Source organism: Lindgomyces ingoldianus (genome assembly GCF_010093535.1).
Source record: "Lindgomyces ingoldianus strain ATCC 200398 unplaced genomic scaffold BDR25scaffold_22, whole genome shotgun sequence".
Classification (NCBI taxonomy): Eukaryota; Fungi; Ascomycota; class Dothideomycetes; order Pleosporales; family Lindgomycetaceae; genus Lindgomyces; species Lindgomyces ingoldianus.
In genome coordinates this window covers 829380-848552 of record NW_022985183.1, presented here as the reverse complement: position 1 = coordinate 848552, position 19173 = coordinate 829380, and the positions used below count along the sequence as shown (strand labels likewise).

Genomic DNA, 19173 nt, shown 5'->3' with positions numbered 1-19173 from the left:
TAATGAGATTTACTTGAACTTGACGTACTTCTCTACTAGTCCTTTACTTATGGCCTCTGCTTCATTCAGCGATGGCGAGATTCTTCGTGCAAATGTGGTGTCCAAGCACAGATTCCCACATCCAACGTGAATGAAATCTGTTTCAAAGAACTGCTGCAAGGACGCACTTGAGGAACCTACGGCATTTTCTCTTGAGTGTATCTCTTTCTGTGTATTCAAATTTTGAAGTTGATTGAGCCAGTTCTCAAAGGGCGTTAGACGCAGATTAAGAGTTTCCGATATCGTCGCCATAACTGAATCCCAAGATTGACGAGAGGGATTTTCGACATGATAGACAAACCTGTCGCCCTCTCGACCGGTCTTCGGAGGGGCGAAAAGAATATCCGTCACAGTCGAGGCAGCATTTTCAAGGGGAAGCCAAGAGAGTGTCTGTGAGTGTCAGCGGAACTGAACATAAAATGAAACTCATCTTTAACCGAGACAATTAAATGACAGGAGTTTCAGAAATATGTATTGTACTTACACCCGGCAGTTCTGGCAAGGCGCCAATGCGTTTTGAGTTTGCCACCATCCTGGGGACGTATTCTGCGGGATTCCAATACCCGTTGCTGATCGCTCCAGAAATCTGGCCGAATCGGACTACAACACCGTCGATCATCCCATCGTTGACCACTCGCTCTAACATCTTTTCACACACTAGCTTCGACTGTCCATACCCCATGTTCGGCAAACTCCAATCAGTCTGGAAAGGTTGCTCGGGGACAAATACCGGCTCGTCCTCCCTTCGGTGCGCGTCGTACTCGGACACCACTGCGATAGACGACACGAACAAGAATTTGGTCCTTGATCCAGTATTCAGCGCTAGTTCCAAGAGATTTGACATGATGCGGAATTGGGCCTCAAACGAAGTCACTGTACGCTTGAAGTCGACTGGCCAAGCATTGTGGATGATATGGGTGATAGAGGTTGCAAGTCCCCAAAATGTGGATTGAGACAACCCGAGGCAGGGCAGGGCAGTATTCGCCTCCAAGATTTCGATCTTATCCGCGTCACGAAGAGGAATATAGGCACCTTTAAGCTTACTAGCTTTGAACTGTCGCGCGTATGGGCTCATCTTGTCGGCGCCGGGGCGATTGAGACAGATGATTCGCTCAACCGAAGACATGGAGGTCAGTTGAGCGAGAATGTGTGCACCGAGAGCTCCAGATGCACCAGTTATCAGTACTGTCGCATTTCGTTCGCTAACGTCTGGTGTTGGGAGGGGACTTCCGACGTACTGCTCTATGAGAGTGAGTAGGGAACCATGATCCAGAGCACCAGATCCAGAACAAACCCCCCCGCTAAGATATGTTGCCAATTTTGCGATAGAGGGGTATTGGTATACAATATCAGGGCGTATCTGTGTTTGGACGGTAGCTACATCTTTTCGTTTGGACAATTCGGCAAACAGGTGACGCCGGAGTTGCGTTGCCTGAAGAGAGTCCATCCCGAGCTCGAAGAGATCTTCCGTCTTCTTCAATGGTTTCAAGTGTGATTTCCAAATATTTCGTTGTATCAAGTCCAGGAGATTCTCTTCGACATCTCCATCAAGAATGAAATTGCGTTTCTGGGGGGCAGGAAATTCTTTTGGCGCTTCTGACTCGGACCGGGCTTCACATTCAATCCTACTAGCTAACATTCCATTAACGAGCAAATTTGTTGTCTGAGAACCTGCGGTAGAGTTGCAAACATTAATCGGTTTTACAGTAGGAGTTTCGGTAGAGATCAATTGCGCCCTGCTTATCGTCATACCATTAGTGGCTCCAAACTGAGCAAGGGGTTTGTCGAGGTGCACATATGCATCTTCAATCTCGCTCCGAAACATCTCGTAGCTAAATTCTCGTAAAATGGATGCTTTGTCCGACCTCGGGAACTTTTGGTCCGGTCTCAAGACGACAACGGCGGCAGGAGACGATATTTGGGCTTGCGCATCCATAAAGCTCCCAGCATGGACGATTGTGCCCCAGAGTCGGTTTTTAAACTCTTCGACTTGAGAATCGAGAATGGGAGCAGATGGCTCGACAAGCACGCCGATCTCAAAACGACCATGGCCAAAAGCAATTGCGGCTCGAACATCCTCTCGGTTCATTAGCATGGTCTCCAGAATATGTGGAGAGACCTTTTCTCCAGTCTTGAGAACGATAACATCGTCCACTCGTGCTGTGGGCATGAAATCTCGCCCAGTTTTCTTGAGGCTTGTCACAAAGTAATCGCCCATCTCAAAATCCGAATCCCATCCCGGAGGTCTGGTTGAAATCTTATATCGGCGCTCTTCGTCCTCGACAGTGGGAGGATCGATCGCGGTAATTTTGAAGTGCAGATCCTTGCGCAGTCGGAAGTATCTCCAATCGTTATCCGGTCCGGGAGGCTGAAGACGACCAACGCTGCCCACTTCCGTGCTTCCAAAGCCGTTGATAAGCTTGACACCTGCCCGAGAAAGCTTTGAGCCCACAGAGACACCAAGTGGTCCGCCACCTGATGCGACGTACTGAAGCTTGCGGAGTACTTCAAGGCCCACGTTTTCTGGAAGTTCGGTGATGTCTTGCAGCAATGATGGGACTGTTAGGAGCGATCTAGCATCAGCAAGAGTGAGGAGCTCTACCGTAGAGGCAGCCGAAGGAACAAAAGCAGGAGGGGCAATGGCGAAAGGCTTGCCAATTGATAAGGACATCATAGGGGCCATCAGCCCAAAGGCATGGTAGAGGGGAAGTGTAGAGAGTCCTATCGTTTGGTGCTTCTGCAGATCGGAGGGACCTTCAAAATCAAAACTCGCGAACGGGGCATAACTAAGTAGATACCGATGGCTCTGAAATACAGCCTTCGGTAAGCCCGTAGTACCAGAAGAATGAAGGATAAGGACATTGCGGTCATTGTCCGCCACATAGTGATGCTCTGATGCGATTATTTGCGAGGTTCTATTGCCAGTAGTCTGTGATGGTGGGACGTGCTTAAGTGGCTCGTTCGAAGAATTCCAGAGTTGGGGCGACGTTTGGTGTGGAATGTGGCTTTGGGTTCCAGTGGGGATATCATATTCCCCACTCAAAGTATCTGGACCATGACAAGGGGACTGGGGCCGCATGAAGAGCTGGTACGAAGTCTCCCGGTACAGTGTTGGCCGCCGCCCGTCATTCTCAAACAAACTGACAGCCTCCTTTGCAGCACCTTCGAGGCGGCTGGATGTGAGAATGGCATTGCTTGAGGTTTGAAGAAGTAGCGACTGGATTGCCAGCGGGCTCAGCCGAGAGGAAAGGAGTAGTACCTGAAATACCCAAGTCAGCACCACCCTTAGGTCCTTAGCAATAATGTATTGTCTTTTCTTTTTCTACCAGTTTCCTAGCACAAACTTGTTTGTCAATGCCCTGGATCCTGGATGATGCCGCTAGAGATGTTACGAAGAAGAGTGTCAACGTACAGGGATACCGAGTCCAACGAATGCAAAGAAATGGATAAGAAGACCAATATCGCTGTCGACAAGCAATGCAATTGGCTTGCCCCTGGCAACTGTTCCTTGGTCATTCTTATTTGGGAGCTGAAGTTCAACAATATTTTCTCGCAACCATTGCTGGCAGCCGAAGATAAGGTCTCGAAGTGTCTTGAAGGTTATCGGGAGAAAGGTTGAATCTTTGGCACCCTGGACAGCTCGCTCCGCTTGCAGGCAGAAGAGGTAGTTGGCATTTTTGTCGGCGTTGAAATCGATCAGTTCGGCAACAGTTTTGATAGGTGTCCCTAGGGCAGGCGGGGAGGTCGGATCAAAGGGCGGAAGAATGAAATCTGGACCATGATGTGTCCCCATCATGTAACTAAGACATTAGGTTGAAGTACGTCCGGCTGGAGGTTCTGTTTTAAGGATCTCGAGCCTGGTCTCTTGTATTGGAGACGCCTCTCAGTCTTTTATAAGTGAATTCAGAGACGACACGAGAAGTGGGGCCAGGGTCGGAAACTTGTCCTGTGGGTGGACTGGAGCAAGGTGAGAAAAAATGGGGCCAGGAGCTGAAACTTCTCTAGATTTGATCCGGGCAAAAACCAATGAAAAAAAGACATATTTTCCAGAGGTGTGTTGGTGTTCCAGTCTAGCGGAAGCCGAGAAAAAGTGAAGTGAGGCTTGCAGATGTGGGTGAGAAATCGCGGTGTTGATGTTAGAAGGAGCTCTGCAACCCAATCCTATGCAGATGTTCGATCCGGTGCCAATGACATTCATTTGTAGTATTTGCCGAACGTGATACTAAATGCTATGGTGTTAAGTTTCCTCCTAAAGCGAATTCTACCACATGATAAGTTCCACACATTGAGTGGGTCCTTGATTAGCTGCATCGTTAATTCAGCTTAGAGACTGCCCGTCTATTCCCTCCTAGATGGGTGACATGGGAGACCCGCAGCATGGCAGGAGCCAGCCCAGGTGACAGTCTCCGTTCATTCTTGTTTCCTAAGCACATGCATTGGCCGAGAGAGAGCATTTGAAGTCCGAAGGCGTGGCGCTAGAGGAATCCCTTGGCCAATCTTACGAACACCGCGCAACGTGGCTTGAGCTGAAATTGACCCGGTATCTGGAACCACCGCAGCACTGACGTTTGAGGGTCCCCTGAAAGAGCGACGCATCCTTCATATTCCTGCCCAGGGGTTCGGTTGCAGAAGACGGAGACATCATTGTGGCTGCTGAGTTTACGTGTGTCAGCAGTGTGTTGAATCGGAATAGGGTCGGTCTCGGGGTATACAATACCGAGCTCTCAGAAAAAACATCGCCTTAGTGCAGAACCACACAGTCAGAGTTCCAATTCAGGGTTCCAACGCACAGCGAGATTCAACCTAACAAGGTTTAAGGAATACTCTCGCAAGGTAGAGAGTACGTCGTCATAAAAGACCCTGCTGTATATTTAACTTCCAGGCAAACTTGGCTCGACGACGGGGAGCCTGGAGGTGTCAACGGAACCGCACGGACCACTAGAAGCATTGGGGCTGAAAATGTTTAAATGGGAAAGCAAGCCCGACCTCAAGACCTCGTGGTGGAGAGAATATATAAATCATGTGAAATAGGTTCTAAAAGAAGACGCATTTGAGTGGTCTGAGGCATTCTTCGTCTGACATCGGTGAGCTGGATTGGCTCGCGCCGCGCTGTTGGGGTCACTTCGTGGTGGTCAGATGTCCAACATTTGAGACGAAGGAATGGATTAACTGACGTTAGGTCGCGAACGACATCAAGTTTTAATGAGAGTCAAAGGTGGGAGTGGCGTTGCTCAAGGTTGGCAGGTAGCTGTGAGGTGAAAGACAGTCATAAAATAGATCTAGGCCGAGACCATTTGCCATGAGGATACATCGGTGGGTGTATCGGCCTGGGAGATGGCCCGTCATCACTTCTATCAGGATCGCTTCAATTGCACTTCCGCCATTAGCTTCGCAGATCCCTTTGCGTATAAGCCACTCAGGTCGATCACGTCAGGAAATTGTCCACCGGGGCACTATGAAGTGAGTTCTCGCAACCAACGATGAAGCACCTGAAAGGTATCCGTAATGGCTTCCCTAGACTTGCTATTTGAGCTAGATAACCGCTGACAGACCTGTCTTACTAATAGGGAGGGTACTGAATCTCACAAATTATAGATGACAAATGAAACCGAAGCCGTGCTCTATTAACGCTCTAGCGTCGAATGGGAAAAGGAATCGAAATCTTTGGGGCATATCTAAAATTGCAATCAAGTACCGTCTCTGCCTTGGGGAGACGCCATCTCCATGTGGTTTCGAGTGGGAAGCAGTTGAGGCATCACCGTCTTTCGATCAGGCTTGTGATCTCTAACCCCTCAGGAGGATACGCGATAATGGTATGCTGCATGCAGCCGGGCGCAAAGGCAAGAAAAGCAAAGTTCGATATAGATTGGTTCCTATCTAATATCACTATAGATACTTTCGGACGAGCTAGCAATCGCCATTGGTCGTATCCCAAGTTTCTAAAGGAATGGAGGTTAGTCCCGTGACTGAAAATTTCCTCTCAGTCCGGAACGTCGGAAGAGATCTAATGGTCTTCGAGGTCTCTACGCCGTTCTGCATCATGGCAATTTATCAAGCCTTTCTCAAATATAGTAATGGAGAAACTCGCGCCACATAGTTTGTGCAACGACTACATTCGCGCTCGCAGTACGATCAACGGCCGGGTGATCGAGGAATCTGAGGCGCATAATGTATGCATCGCAGACTGCCGCTTGGGTGTCTGTAACAACCCCGCCCGTGATCCTCCATCTCGGGGGCATCGCCTCTCCACATCTCTTTGCGCCTCTCTTCGGCTTTCGGATTGAGCTCGGTTGGCATACTACGCTACCCAAGTTGATGATGATGTTGGGCGCGGAGTGTGGTGGAGTTGCGATCGCAATATTGGATGCGCATCACGACATCAATAGTATAACCATGGCAGAACCTGGCAAGTAATCCGATAAAGGCAGCCAACATCAATTGTTACTCCGTTTTCTCTCAACGCCTGCCCTTCCTGATCCGCCGCCGCCGCTGAGTGATTCACCGCTAGACGACAACACAGCTACCATGTAATCCAAGGCAATTTTCGCAAGACTGTCTCGCTATGGCACAAAGCTTCGCCCTTTTGCGTGAGATTCGCAATTTACTTCACCAATGAGGGAACTCGGTGATTGTAAAATCCTCATTTTTGACGGTGTGTTTACACTGCTGGGTGAGCTTCATTAATCCACTCCTGCAGGCGATATTACCTTTCCGTTCCGCAGGAGCTGACTTCCCATCCGGCACTACGCGGGGAGGGTGAAAATTCTATTCCAACTCCCAACTTTGATCACAACACTCGAACTCCTGTAACATGGCGACGCAGCTAGGCCAAATTGTCGAGACTAATCAGGTCAAGCACAGCGACAGCGTGACCAACAGGAAGGACTACAATTTGTAGAATACAATACGTTACAATCACGTGCATTGTAGAGTTATAGTACGTCTCTAAGTTGTATTAAATTATACTTAAGCCTAAAAAGTATATTATATTATAACTTATATAGACTTTTTTTAGTAGTAAGGTTTAAGGTAAGGCTTAAAGTAAAGTTATTAGCGTTGTAGAGAGCACGTAAGGGCTATAGGCAGTGCAACTAGCAGAGTTTTCTATATTACCTCTTAGTATAATTGTATAAAAAAATAGTAAGGAATTACCTATTTTTGTATTATTTATCTTATAACCTGTTTAATGTATATAGATCTGCTTAGTTAGTAGCTCTAAATTAGTTATTTACAGTACTCTACTATTATTAAGATAGCCTTTAATTTCCTCTCTATACTAGCTACTAGTTGCAACTGTAAGAGAGCTTTTTTTAGAGGCAGAAGAACTATTACTTTTAAAAGGAATCTTTTTAGTAAAGTAATAATTTAAGCGCTACAGCTGTAAAAGAATTAGCTTTATTATAGGCTAGTTGCTAGTAAGCTTAGTAAGTTAGTTAATTATATAAAATCTGCCTTATTTAATTATACTACAAACTAATTCTTAGCAATTATATTATAAGTATAGTAAATTAGTTTATACTAACTACAACTTGTAGTCCCCTCTGCTCCTCTAGTAATTGTATAATTGTACTAACAAACTGAGTTGTAGGGCGGTTGAAAACTCCCAGTCGAATCGGATTACTTCCGATTGGTTACGCTGCACGGCGACTTAAACAAAACCGTGGAGTATGACGGTACTTTTCAGGATGAAAATATGTATGCATACACCGACTCAAGAAAGCTCGGTGTCACAGGTGCCGTCTTTCTCATTCTAAACAAGATGATTGGCACGGGAAGTATGTTTTCAAGGCCTGTTAGTAACAATAATCGCTCACTCATCCCTTAGTTTTTTCAGCGCCCTCTGGTATCTTCGCTGCAACTGGCTCTGTCGGAGTCATCCCGATGCTCGGGGTAATCGGTATGCAATCTTGTGCCTTCTACTTCGCTCACTAATCCTGATCTCCTAGCCAGGCGGGATCCTCACATTTGCTGGGCTATCGGTCTTTCTCGAGTTTGGTCTGGCAATCCCTCGTTCTGGAGGCGAAAAGAACTACCTTGAGCGCGTTTACCGGCATCCTAAATACGCCGCAACCTCTGTCCTTGCTTCACAAATGATCCTCCTAGGCTTCTCTTCGGGCAACAGTCTAGCGTTCGGGCGCTATGTCTTGTATGCGTCAGGCTCGACAACTCCTGACGGTTGGGCTGCCCGGGGAATTGCAGTCATGTGGATTACATTCTCGGTCCTTCTCTACTCTATCTTTCCGAAATGAGGAATTAGGCTTTTTAGCTTCTTGGGGATTTTCAAGGTCGTGATCCTAACTTTCATTGTGTTCTCTGGATTTGCCGCTCTCGCAGGCCATCACAGGGTCTCTGATCCGCATAACTTCGATCATGCCTTCTAACTCGAAGAACGGGACGGTTACGGCTTATAAGTCCAACCCCGATTAAACGAGGCGCTTGACGTGCGGATAGTTTTGGATAGCCTTAGTTTGGACTATACGATTTACTTAGACTATAATTGCCTAGCATTGAAAAGGCCATTGAGTTCTTGCGAACGAATGCTTTGCCAAATAAATTACATCCTTGGAAAGAATCGGACCACGTGAAGGCTGGAGGGCCCAAAGGTGCAAAGATATGCGTGAGTTAAGACAGGACTTAAGGGATGGAAATTCGCTTCTTTGCTTCTCGCTTGCTGGGGTACAATTTAAATCACAGCCTTCTTATCTCACTTCATACAATTAATTCATTTTCTCTCTCCTTTGTAAATAGGTCCCTTAATACTTCGTCAATGCTTTTTTCAAGACATCACCTAATCTCACCGTTCCTCATTCCCTAGCACTCCGCAACTACATTTTCTAACTCTCTATGAAGAGAACACATTCTAATTGATTCAACATAGACTCACACGGAGCCAGACTACAACCGCCATCGATCGCCTTTTGAGGATCTTCGCATCTGAACTCCTGCATATTGATGATTCCAGGGTAGCTCGCTTGAGACCAGGCAGACTAAAACATTATTGTAGCGTTTTAAACCCCCCCCCCTAGATCTGGAATCTCGAGCAATAGGACTTTGAGGAGAAGGCATTCCACCAAACTTGTTAACAAGCAAGAACCTTAATAGTTTTTGCTTGTTTTGATTGCTTGCTGTCAATTGAGTTAAGTCAATCGCCGCCCTAGAAAATTAGCGATCAAGTTAACCTGCGCTCGGAATTTTAATTAACTTAATTGAATAATCGATAGCAAAAGGGGTTCTAGAGCCACACAGGGCTGCTGGATCCAGTTAGATCGTCAGTATGGACGCTAAGCGTCTCCGCAACAGCACTGCAGTCGCTGCTTAACGCACTAAGTCGCAGCCAAGCGCCTTGTAATTCGTAGGAGCTGAGCAACTGGCTCAAGCTCGAGTGTGATTGTATTTATCTCAGGTGCTCAGCGGACTGTATAGAGAAGCTCGGAGCCCCTAAGGATCCTGCAACTAGGAGGGGGACCCCTACTAGCTCCTCTACTAATAAGGCTAGCTAATTAGGGGCTTAAAAGCGCTTTCTCTGTCTAGCTGTCTAAGAGACTTTTGTGATATTTTAGGCAATATGTAATTGCAAACCTCCTCTAACGTACACTACAGGCGAGTTGCTCACACACCTGAGTTGCTTACTTTTACTAAGACCCTACTAAACTACTCTTTCTCTACTAATGCATTCCTAATAACACTATTTAAATGTGCTAAAAAATGTTAGATATAGCCTACACTTTAGGCTTTTAAATAAAACATAATACTTTTAAAGTAATATACTATAGCTATGTATAAAGTTTTTTAAAAAATAATAAATAAATAACACACTAAATAACTTTTATAAGCTAATTATATAGCTAACTTATAAACACTAAAGAATAATAAAAAGTAGGTAATTCTTAAGCATATACTTAAGCTAAATATATAAGAATTTTTATCTTAGCTAGTAGCTATAGCTAATATAGCTAATTCTTTACACGCTAAGCATATCCTAGGCTATGTTAGTATAAACTAGCTTAGTATATTTATAAAGTATTATTTAAAGCTTAAAGTAAAGTTTAAGTGTAAGTATAACTATAAAAAAACTTTTTATAAATATTTTAAAGTAATTTAAAGCTAGTCTAGCCTAATAAAGCATATTAAAGCTAAGTATAGCATGAAAAATAATAACATATATAACTTTAATAAAATAGGCTTTATAATAAGCTAAATATTTACTAACTATACTTACACTTAAAACTTTACTTTAAGCTTTATATAACACTTTATAAATATACTAAGCTAGTTTATACTAACATAGCTTAGATTATGCTTAGTGTGTAAAAAAATTAGCTATATTAGCTATAGCTGCTAGCTAAAAGAAAAATTCTTATATATTTAGCTTTAGTATATGCTTAATAATTATATACTTTTTATTATTATCTAGTCTTTATAAGTTAGCTATAAAATTAGCTTATAAAAGTTATTTAAAGTGTTAGTTGTTTATTATTTTTTAAAAAGCTTTATACATAGCTATAGTATATTACTTTAAAAGTGTTATGTTTTATTTAAAAGCCTAAAGTATAAGTTATATCTAACATTTTTTAGCACATTTAAATAGTGTTGTTAATAATGCATTAGTAGAGAAAAAGCAGTTTAGTAGAGTCTTAGCAAAAGTAAGTAACTTAGGTGTGTAAGCAACTCGCCTGTAGTGTACGTTGCTATGCACTAGCTTAACTAAGAATTATTATAGCTCTACTACTATCAGTCTAAACTAGGTTAGATTATAATAAGTAATAAAAACAGTCTCTAGCTATTATCTAACATTTTTGTAACCTATTTCTAATAAGATTTAGTAAAGTATTGCGTTACTAAGTCTTACATAGGCTATTGTAACAATTCGCATAAATTGTTCCATTTAAAGTTAACGTACACTACAGGCGAGTTGCTTACACACCTAAGTTGCTTACTTTTACTAAAACTATAACAGCACAGGTAATACAACGGGTTTAAATGCGGTATGAATCTACTTAGAGGCATATAGGAGTGCGTGGGGACTTAGAAACCTAGGAATGCTATTAACACTTATAGGCCTTATATAAAGGATATTAGAAAACTACTAAGCTAGCTAAGGGAAGAGAGCAGCTAAATACTTAGGGGAATAGAGGTACAGCAGAGGCTAGGGCAGAGTCGGAGCAGATACAAGGAACCTTTAGATATAGGTTTGTTAGGTAACTTTAAATAGAACAGCTTATGTAAATTGTTATAGTTACAAGTCTATGTTATACTAGGCTTTATAGCTAAGATTATTATTATTCTATATAAATTTATTTACTTTTAAAGTTATCTAATTAAAGAGTTCTTTAGCGTTAAGAGTTTTTATTAAATTGTTATTTATAATAGAGATATTATTTACGTCTAACAAGGTATATATCCTATTTTGTATATAAATTAACTGTTAGCTAATTATTTATACCTTTTTAGTCGTAATAGTAGAGTAGTGTAGAGCGTTGTTCTTACAATTAATAGCTTATTATTATTACTCTTCTAGCTTATCCTACTAGCTTACTAACATATTGTAAGAGGTATCGAGCAGGAAGCACGAGGAACAGAGAGGGGATGCAAGATAGGGGGGGTAGCGAGAGAGTAAACCTTAGGGTCGGAGGCAGAGGTACGGAGGCCGAGGAGCCTATATACCCCGTGACAAGCCTAGGGTACTCAGGGGTTGAATAGCTGTAATTTAACTGTGACATATATAGTATGTAACAAGATTACTTTTTAGCTTCTCTAGCTGCGTTTCTAAAACTATAAACTATCTAGACGCTTTAGAACATGGTAATAGCGCTAGTAGATTTCTAGCGTCTCTTGCTGCCCTCTTTGCTACTAGCTTGCTTCTACCTGCTATTGCGCGTTAATTAATTCTAAAACACTTGAAATCTAATTAGTATACAGCGGTCTATAGTAAAAATAGCTTTATGTAGTTATTATATTTATTAAAATTAGGTAATTGCTAGCTTCTGCTATAGGAATTTCTAATTTCTATGAGGATTAGGTAGAGAAGAACGACACGGGAGGGTTGCTAAGAAATCCGTGGATTTTTGCGTGCGCTGAATATGCGATCGTCGTTCTATTTTTGTCTCGCATAAAAAAAAACTTAGATATCAATTAACATGCCAGCCTCGTCTCTGTACTTGCGTTTGAGACTTGCACGGATCTCAAGACACTCAGCGTGCTGACTAGGCAGTGTATATGTGGTAGGAAGGTGTGGGGCAAACCAGCGAATAGGAATGGAACCATGCAAGAATCAAGAATTTCTCGTTGCAGATCCCATCACAAACAACACTCTACGCTCTACGGCAGCAGCATCACCCAAGCTATCATTGCCACCACGTGACCTTAGCATTCACCTCCAGGCGTGCTGTCCCCCGTGTAACCAAGAGAGGTAATTCCTTACTGGCCCTACAATAGCCGGGTTGTTCTAAAACGTTGGTTTTCAGGCATCCGTATTCACAGTCTCAGCACCAAGCTTTCGTATCCGGGCTCTACTTGCACTTCATTCAATAATCCACCCTGCGATGAACTCCGACCCGAGGTACTCTTATGATTCAGCAGAAGGCAGCTTCGGAGACGAGTTTACTTAATTTAGCGTCTTTTGCTAGTCGCGCGGGGTACAACTAGGTTCTAGCTCTCGGTTCATGGAGCGTGCTTAGCTCCATGAACCCTGCATTGGAGCCACGGGCATTGCCACTTTTGCAGATGGGAAATCGGATCTGTTCGCATGCTTATATCAACGTCGGCTTGGAGCTGACACAGCTTCTTCGATCCCTTGGATTACTTAAGACCTTTCTCGCATGCTCGGTGCATGATCGCCGACTGAGTGAGCTTGCTGCATGATCTGTTTCCGTAGCTCAATGCACGATCTGTCTCGCTTCCACCCGAGTGTGACAACTGGAAATCTCGAACTTCATGCGACGAGTCAGTGCACTCGCAGAGCCAAACTCTAAGTGTGGTCATGCTCGCAATGACGTTGGCTTTCCCGCACTCCGCGCCGGCTAACGTTGCTCGCTTCGCCCTTCCGCCTCGTTGTCGCATGGTTTAGCGTTTGAAACTATAGGCGTCAACCCTTCTTGGAGTTCCAGGACTCTTAATCTTGTACTTGTTATCCAGGATAGGATTGGTACCTCGGACGACTAAGTTTGCGCCATCAGGTCTCTTGACCTCCTTGGTAGTGGATCAGCGCGCTAGGGATCCAGAAAACCCATCTACGCTCAACAGTATCAGGGGTAGATTCGTCTAGCATTATGGCGAAATGATGGATGACGGGCGAGGGCCGGTGCTTGAATTAAGGCGTTGGGTCTGCACCATTCTACGTAAAGCTTGCAGATCCCTTCCTCTCCCCAAAGTCTGGTTATGCTCTTTCCTATCGACCTGTATTTTCTTGCTCATCTTCCAGTTCGACCCCGAGTTCCTGTGTCTGAGATTTCAGGCTGAGCAGTGAATATGAACTTACCCTCGAATTCGACCGGCTTCAATGGTCCTCCAGATCCAAGTCTCATTCCCTCCCCGCCTACAGAAGCCGCGGTGGAGCTTGCACACGCATTTGCAGGGATCGCTATTACCCTCAACATCATATCATTCATGGTATTCGGAGGCCGCATATGGACAAGATGTTTTCCTGTCCTCCGGTTAGGCTGGGACGATTACATTATTTCAGTTGCATATGTTAGTATATCCCAGGACATGACTGGAGGCGGTCATCTTATCTTTTAATTGCAGGTCCTCGTTCTGGTCGACTCGATCCTCCTCCTAATCACAGTTCCTTTCGTCTTCGGTCGCGATCCTGCAACCATCACGCTCAAAGACGTTGAAGAATCGACTAGACATGCCATCCTTGCCGAACCCATCTGGGCTTGGTCCATGGCCGCTGTTAAAATCTCCGTTGCAGCTATGCTTCTCCGGCTTGAGCAAGAGAGGCACTGGCGACGATTCTTGTGGGCCATGATCGTCATTCAACTATTCCTAGGCGTCTACAACACCATCACGCAGCTTGTACAATGCGTCCCACTGCACGCGGCCTGGGATCTCCTGGGCGTCGTGGAGGCGAAGTGCTGGAGAAAGAACGCCATTCGGAACAACCTCATCTGCGTCTCCACCGTCAACATCGCAACCGACTTCGTATTCGCCTTGATTCCGATCACCTTCCTCCGGAAGATACAGCGCCCTCTGGGTGAGCGCATTGTTATCGGAATTCTCATGGCCCTCGGTATCTTTGCGGCCGCTGCATCCATTGTCAAAGTCACAGCGGCAGCTAACTTCGGACGAACGAACGACCCGACTAAAGAAGGCATATCAATAGGAACATGGTCGTGTGTCGAAGAACAGGTTGGATTTATTGCAGCTTGTATCCCATGTTTACGATCCCCGTTCCAAAAGGTCCTGTCATACTTCGGCCTTATTTCCACACAAAACAAGACCACTTATGGACGTGCATACGGACAAATGCATGGCGAGGGCGGGAATTCTAGCAAGCCGAAAGACACACATTCTCGAATGAAGAGTGGTGGTCGTGGGGCAGTTATAAAGATGAAGAACATGCGGAGTACGGATGCACAGAGTGAGGAGAACATCCTGACGTCAAATCTCGAAGGAAAGAATGGAGAGATCTGGTGTACGACAGAAGTGCGGATGATAAAAGAGAACACGACGCAAGTTTTGAAAGTCGAGAAAGGCCACGGAAGGGGTCAATCAAGTTGGGCGGATGGAAGTGAGCAGGAGGAGCCAACGTGGGCGGTGAGGAAATCTAGTAATGGGGATGTAGTTTGATGGAATCAATTGCAGCCTCCTTATCCTTCTACCTTGAGCGAGAGAATCCTCATCACAGTTGAGAAAAATTGGCATAGTTTATGCTTCTAGAAAGGCCCAACGATACCTGTGCCCCCCCCCCCCGACCGGCAGACCATATCGCCGAGGTCATCGCTATTATATGGGTAAATGGGGGTAATGGCCCTAGATCTCAACTTGGCGGGTTGACCACTTCCATAGTCCGGACCACAGTCCCAGCCTTCACCATATTAAAAGTCAGACGAGGGTGGCTTTTCAACTGTACAATAGTCTGTAGCATACGTATAGCTAGACAGGTGCCTTTTTCAGCTGTTATGGGTAGAGTGACGACTGTAAGTGCAACGCACCGAGCCGTTGACATAAATAATTTTGCATTCCTAGCAGAAATTGATCCCACATGGACTTAGGGATATTAGACATGGCAAATTCGGCTCACAGGATGCTCACACTTCATATTAATGCATCCACCATCTTTCTCGATCCGATTTCCACAGCCTTTCTTCGGACACTTGTTAGAGATTTCGCGAATACGACGCTCGGTTGCTGGTGGCCCTGATTTCGGCGTTTGAAGCGATTGAACTCTTGACATTTCATGAATCGCTATTCGTTCTTCGTTCTGTCACCCGTAATCTGGCCTCCCCCAGCGCTGCCAACAGGAAGTAGTACGTATACGTGCTACGTGAACATAGCTGTCATGTGAGCAGTACGAAAGTAGTGACTTTGTAAGATGTTACTTACAACTAGGGAGGCCATAGTTACGTGCTGTAGTACATTTTAAAACATCTATTTTGACAAAAATTTGCTTAGTATATAAGACTTAATTAGACATCTATAACACATTAAAGGTATGTTTTTTAAGTAATAATTAGGCAAAACTCTACTTTTTATAAAACATTATTAGATAGTAAGAGGGCATAAGTAGCTGCAATTAAAGTTTGTATTTTACTTATGTAGACCGCCCGCTTGTAAAATACATTATACAAACATTATAAAAGGCTACAGTGTGTTGTAAAGTAATTATTACATTTTATTTAACAGCCTAAATTGTAAGCTATACTCTAGCTTCCTTTAAAGGTCTTAATTAGTGTTGTTGTTAAGGTATTGCAATGTTAGAATAGTTTTAGTAGGGTCTTAGCAGAGTAGCTAGCACACCTGTGAGGTACGTTATTAGAAATTGTTTAGACCTGGTTTCAAGGCGTTGGTGAGAGGTAGTAATAAGGCTGGTTAGGTGAAGCAATAGGAATTGTAGTTGGCGGGGTTAGATTCTTCTGGTCGACATACCTATTGGTGGGTTGGGTTAGATGAGGTAAAAGTGTAGTGGGATTACCCGCAACCACGTTTCATTCCTATCTAATGTTCTCCGAAGCAATAGTTAGTCATCTGTAGTGTAGTATTTATCGTCACTAAGCTGAGGCGGCAGGACAGGCTATTGATGCGAAAATTGGCTTTTAATTCTGGACTTAGTATTTGCCAGCAGGGAGCGAAAGCGGACCTGAAAGAAATAGAATCTTGATTCGTCGAGCTTCGCCACCGGAGCTAGTTTATACCATATCCCTCCTTGTTGTACTTCACCACCCCTTCTCATCTGTGGGTTTCAAGGCACCTACTCTCCATCTACCTCGATAATCGGTCCCTTATATGTCTTCCTCGCACGCACCATATAGTACACCGCGCTGAAGGTGGTGATGAAGCCTGTGACCAAGATACTCCAGTTCATTGTCGCAGGTGTAATATCCTTAACTGATGGCCAGAAGGTGAAGAAGAACACAAAGCAGAGGTATGCACATGCAAACGCATTGTTTACAATACCCAGAATACCCGGGATGCGCCAGGGTCCCCAAGAAAGTGTTTTACCTGTTGTGTTTGTCAGGCTGACTTCACTTGCGGAGGCACTGAGCGAGATGATTCCGCCGGTAGTGCGGCGGTAGAGCAGGAGAGACGCCACGAGCAAGTAGCTGCAGAAGATGCCGGCAATAGCGACGGAAATAACACCATTGAAAGCGGTGGCAGAACCGATGTTGACAAATGAGAGGATACAGGCGATGACAGTGGTAGCGGCGACGGCATTGACGGGAATAGAGGTGCGGGAGCTGACCTAGAAATTCTTTTAGCCCCAAGCCTTTTTCTAGTTTAAATATTTCTTACCTTGCTCAGAGTGCGCCATCCAGGCAAACCTCTGTCTCGGGAAAAGGCCCAGAACACACGAGACGAAGAAGCTAGAGTCCCTACGGCACAGCACGTGGAAAGGATCATTACAAAGGCTGCCATGGCCGCAGCACCAGAGACCGATTGCACGGCATTGTGGAAAATAGCGATAAATGGGAAAGACGGGTTCTCTGCCAATGCAGCGTCGATGTCGCCGGAACGGAAAAGCATAGTAAGCATCATGCCAAAGCCGAGACTGCCGTTGATCCAGATTCCGGCCATAATAGCGCGTGGAACAGTGACGGGGGCATTGCGGATCTCCTCAGCCATCTAAAAAAAAATTAGCGAGTATTCAAGTCACCAGGAAGCATTCTCACATGAATAGCACCATCTCCCCCAACAAATGCGTACACGGTTCCCATCATCCCAATACAAAATGAGAGTCCTTGGCTATCCCAACCACCCTTGTTAGTGAACGTAGTGAACACCTCTTTGGCATTCTCATGCGGTCCGAGGGTGAGCAACGTAATCATGATACCAAAGAAGCCCAAGACGTGAATGATGAGAATCAAGCCCTCAAACTTCGGTAAGAGCCAGCTGGAAGCCGTTGTGATGATAACACCAAAAGCTATGATTGCCCAGAAGAGAAGAGTAGCATGCCAGTTCTGTGGGACATAATTGGGCTGAGTGAGAATGAGGAGACCTTGGATAAGAGAGCCAGTTAGGTAGGCTGAGGAGGCAAGCGTGGCTTGCCAGCCCGCAACAGTGAGCCATCCTAAACAAATAAGCCGTTGTCAAGATACTAGAAGGATTTGCGTACCTGCGACGTAGCTGAAGACATTTTGATATCGCTGGGGTGCTAACATGGCGACCCAATGGTATTGCCCACCAGAGGTCGGCGCCCTGTCTCAGTCAGCGAGATATATACATATCAGCAACGATATGCTTACATCGACACCAATTCAGACAAGACCGCGAAGACAGATGTTGTGCCCAGCCAAGCGATGATATAGCCGTAGAAGACGCCCGCAGGGCCTCCACTACCAACATTTAGTGTCACACGCGTTCAACAAAGCACGGCGTCTTACTTTTGGAGCCCAACAAGGAAGAGACTATGTAATGTTAGTATCCTTTAAGAGCAGTGGCGCTTAATTACTCACATCAGGAAACCTTCCCATGTTACAAGAACTGTGCAGCTAAATCCCAGGATAGAAAGAAAGCCAAACTTTCTCTGTGGAGAAAAATCGTCAGAATGGGGGATTCTCAGCAGTGGGGCATGCAGATGACTTGTACGCACCTTCAACACGGTCTTCTTTCCAAGCCGTGCCAGAGCTGCCACATCTTGATTAGTGTCTATGTTGCGGATCTCACCCAGCTCAATCGTTTCCTGTTTATCCGCCATATATATCCAAACCGCAACTTTAAACTGTGAGACAATTTGTAAACAGTAAAGGAGATGCAATTGAGGAAAAATGAAAGAGGAAAATGCCGGAAGGAAGAGGGGACATAGACCAGCCAAGGGAACGACAGCTGACTGCTACGCCGCATGCATGGGTGCGCTAATTAGATTAAAGGGGACCTGTCGTACGATTATCCCTAGGGAACGACTGCAGAATGCTGCTGTACGCTGCATGCAAAGCAGTGGCTGGCAAATAATAAACCCTGGTCTTAGCCAGTCGCATGCCGCTTCTCTTCACAACGCGTCTACAGGCCATCTGGTACCGTGTTAGCCGCCGGAAGCGGGGGTGATTGCCGTCGCGTGCTCAAATCTGCGATCCGTGCCAGCGAATATACGAGACCTCTTGGTCTCAAAATGCAACCGAACTGCCGTTCGATATGTCCACGAGTCAGTCTGTGGACAAGGTTAGATCGCAACACGCGTCCAATACAAGGGTGATGACATGAGCGGGCTGGCCGACCAGGTCGTCAAAAGTGTTGAAGTTCTACGACGGAATGGACTCTAGTCGGTCGGCAATGTCCACCCTTGTAATATCGAACCCGAGCGGTTTAACTGCCGACGCCGCGAAAGGATCCAATACAGGAAGCTCTGTTTTCGAACGGCTCGTTAAACTTTATGTGATCCCACCCGTATGGATCTGCCGTCCCATAGACTGTGCGCAGAGAATGTTCGGGTGCCTTTGGATTTCAACGGCATCACAACGAGGGGTACGTGGGCGGGAC

General features: G+C 45.3%; 5 protein-coding genes across 5 annotated transcripts; 3 read left to right on the top strand and 2 right to left on the bottom strand.

The window, feature by feature from the left end:
* Positions 1–9: 9 nt before the first annotated feature.
* On the bottom strand, positions 10–3963 carry BDR25DRAFT_372417 (acetyl-CoA synthetase-like protein; the record flags this gene model as incomplete). The annotated part of the gene is made up of 5 exons (XM_033697228.1): positions 3452–3963; positions 3108–3298; positions 1792–2954; positions 524–1581; positions 10–429 (listed from the first exon to the last, which is right to left on the bottom strand). The coding sequence occupies exons 1-5, from the start codon at positions 3833–3835 to the stop codon at positions 10–12; spliced, it is 3216 nt and encodes a 1071-aa protein (XP_033546043.1). The 5' UTR covers positions 3836–3963.
* Positions 3964–4270: 307 nt separating this feature from the next.
* BDR25DRAFT_356971 (uncharacterized protein) lies at positions 4271–5545 on the top strand (the record flags this gene model as incomplete). Its single annotated transcript, XM_033695737.1, has 10 exons — positions 4271–4351; positions 4392–4435; positions 4487–4579; positions 4628–4745; positions 4804–4883; positions 4947–5036; positions 5104–5177; positions 5237–5289; positions 5323–5479; positions 5505–5545. The coding sequence occupies 10 exons, from the start codon at positions 4271–4273 to the stop codon at positions 5543–5545; spliced, it is 831 nt and encodes a 276-aa protein (XP_033546042.1).
* A 2187-nt stretch (positions 5546–7732) lies between these two features.
* Positions 7733–8288, top strand: BDR25DRAFT_315646 (uncharacterized protein; the record flags this gene model as incomplete). Its single annotated transcript, XM_033691538.1, has 3 exons — positions 7733–7814; positions 7865–7936; positions 7990–8288. 3 exons carry the CDS (start codon positions 7733–7735, stop codon positions 8286–8288), a joined length of 453 nt encoding a protein of 150 aa, XP_033546041.1.
* Positions 8289–13506: 5218 nt separating this feature from the next.
* On the top strand, positions 13507–14829 carry BDR25DRAFT_372414 (uncharacterized protein; the record flags this gene model as incomplete). Its single annotated transcript, XM_033697227.1, has 2 exons — positions 13507–13728; positions 13783–14829. 2 exons carry the CDS (start codon positions 13507–13509, stop codon positions 14827–14829), a joined length of 1269 nt encoding a protein of 422 aa, XP_033546040.1.
* A 1574-nt stretch (positions 14830–16403) lies between these two features.
* On the bottom strand, positions 16404–18432 carry BDR25DRAFT_304679 (GABA permease-like protein). The gene is made up of 8 exons (XM_033690264.1): positions 18290–18432; positions 18153–18223; positions 18081–18104; positions 17943–18032; positions 17813–17895; positions 17370–17767; positions 16993–17322; positions 16404–16942 (listed from the first exon to the last, which is right to left on the bottom strand). Exons 1-8 carry the CDS (start codon positions 18392–18394, stop codon positions 16451–16453), a joined length of 1593 nt encoding a protein of 530 aa, XP_033546039.1. The 5' UTR covers positions 18395–18432; the 3' UTR covers positions 16404–16450.
* Positions 18433–19173: the final 741 nt, after the last annotated feature.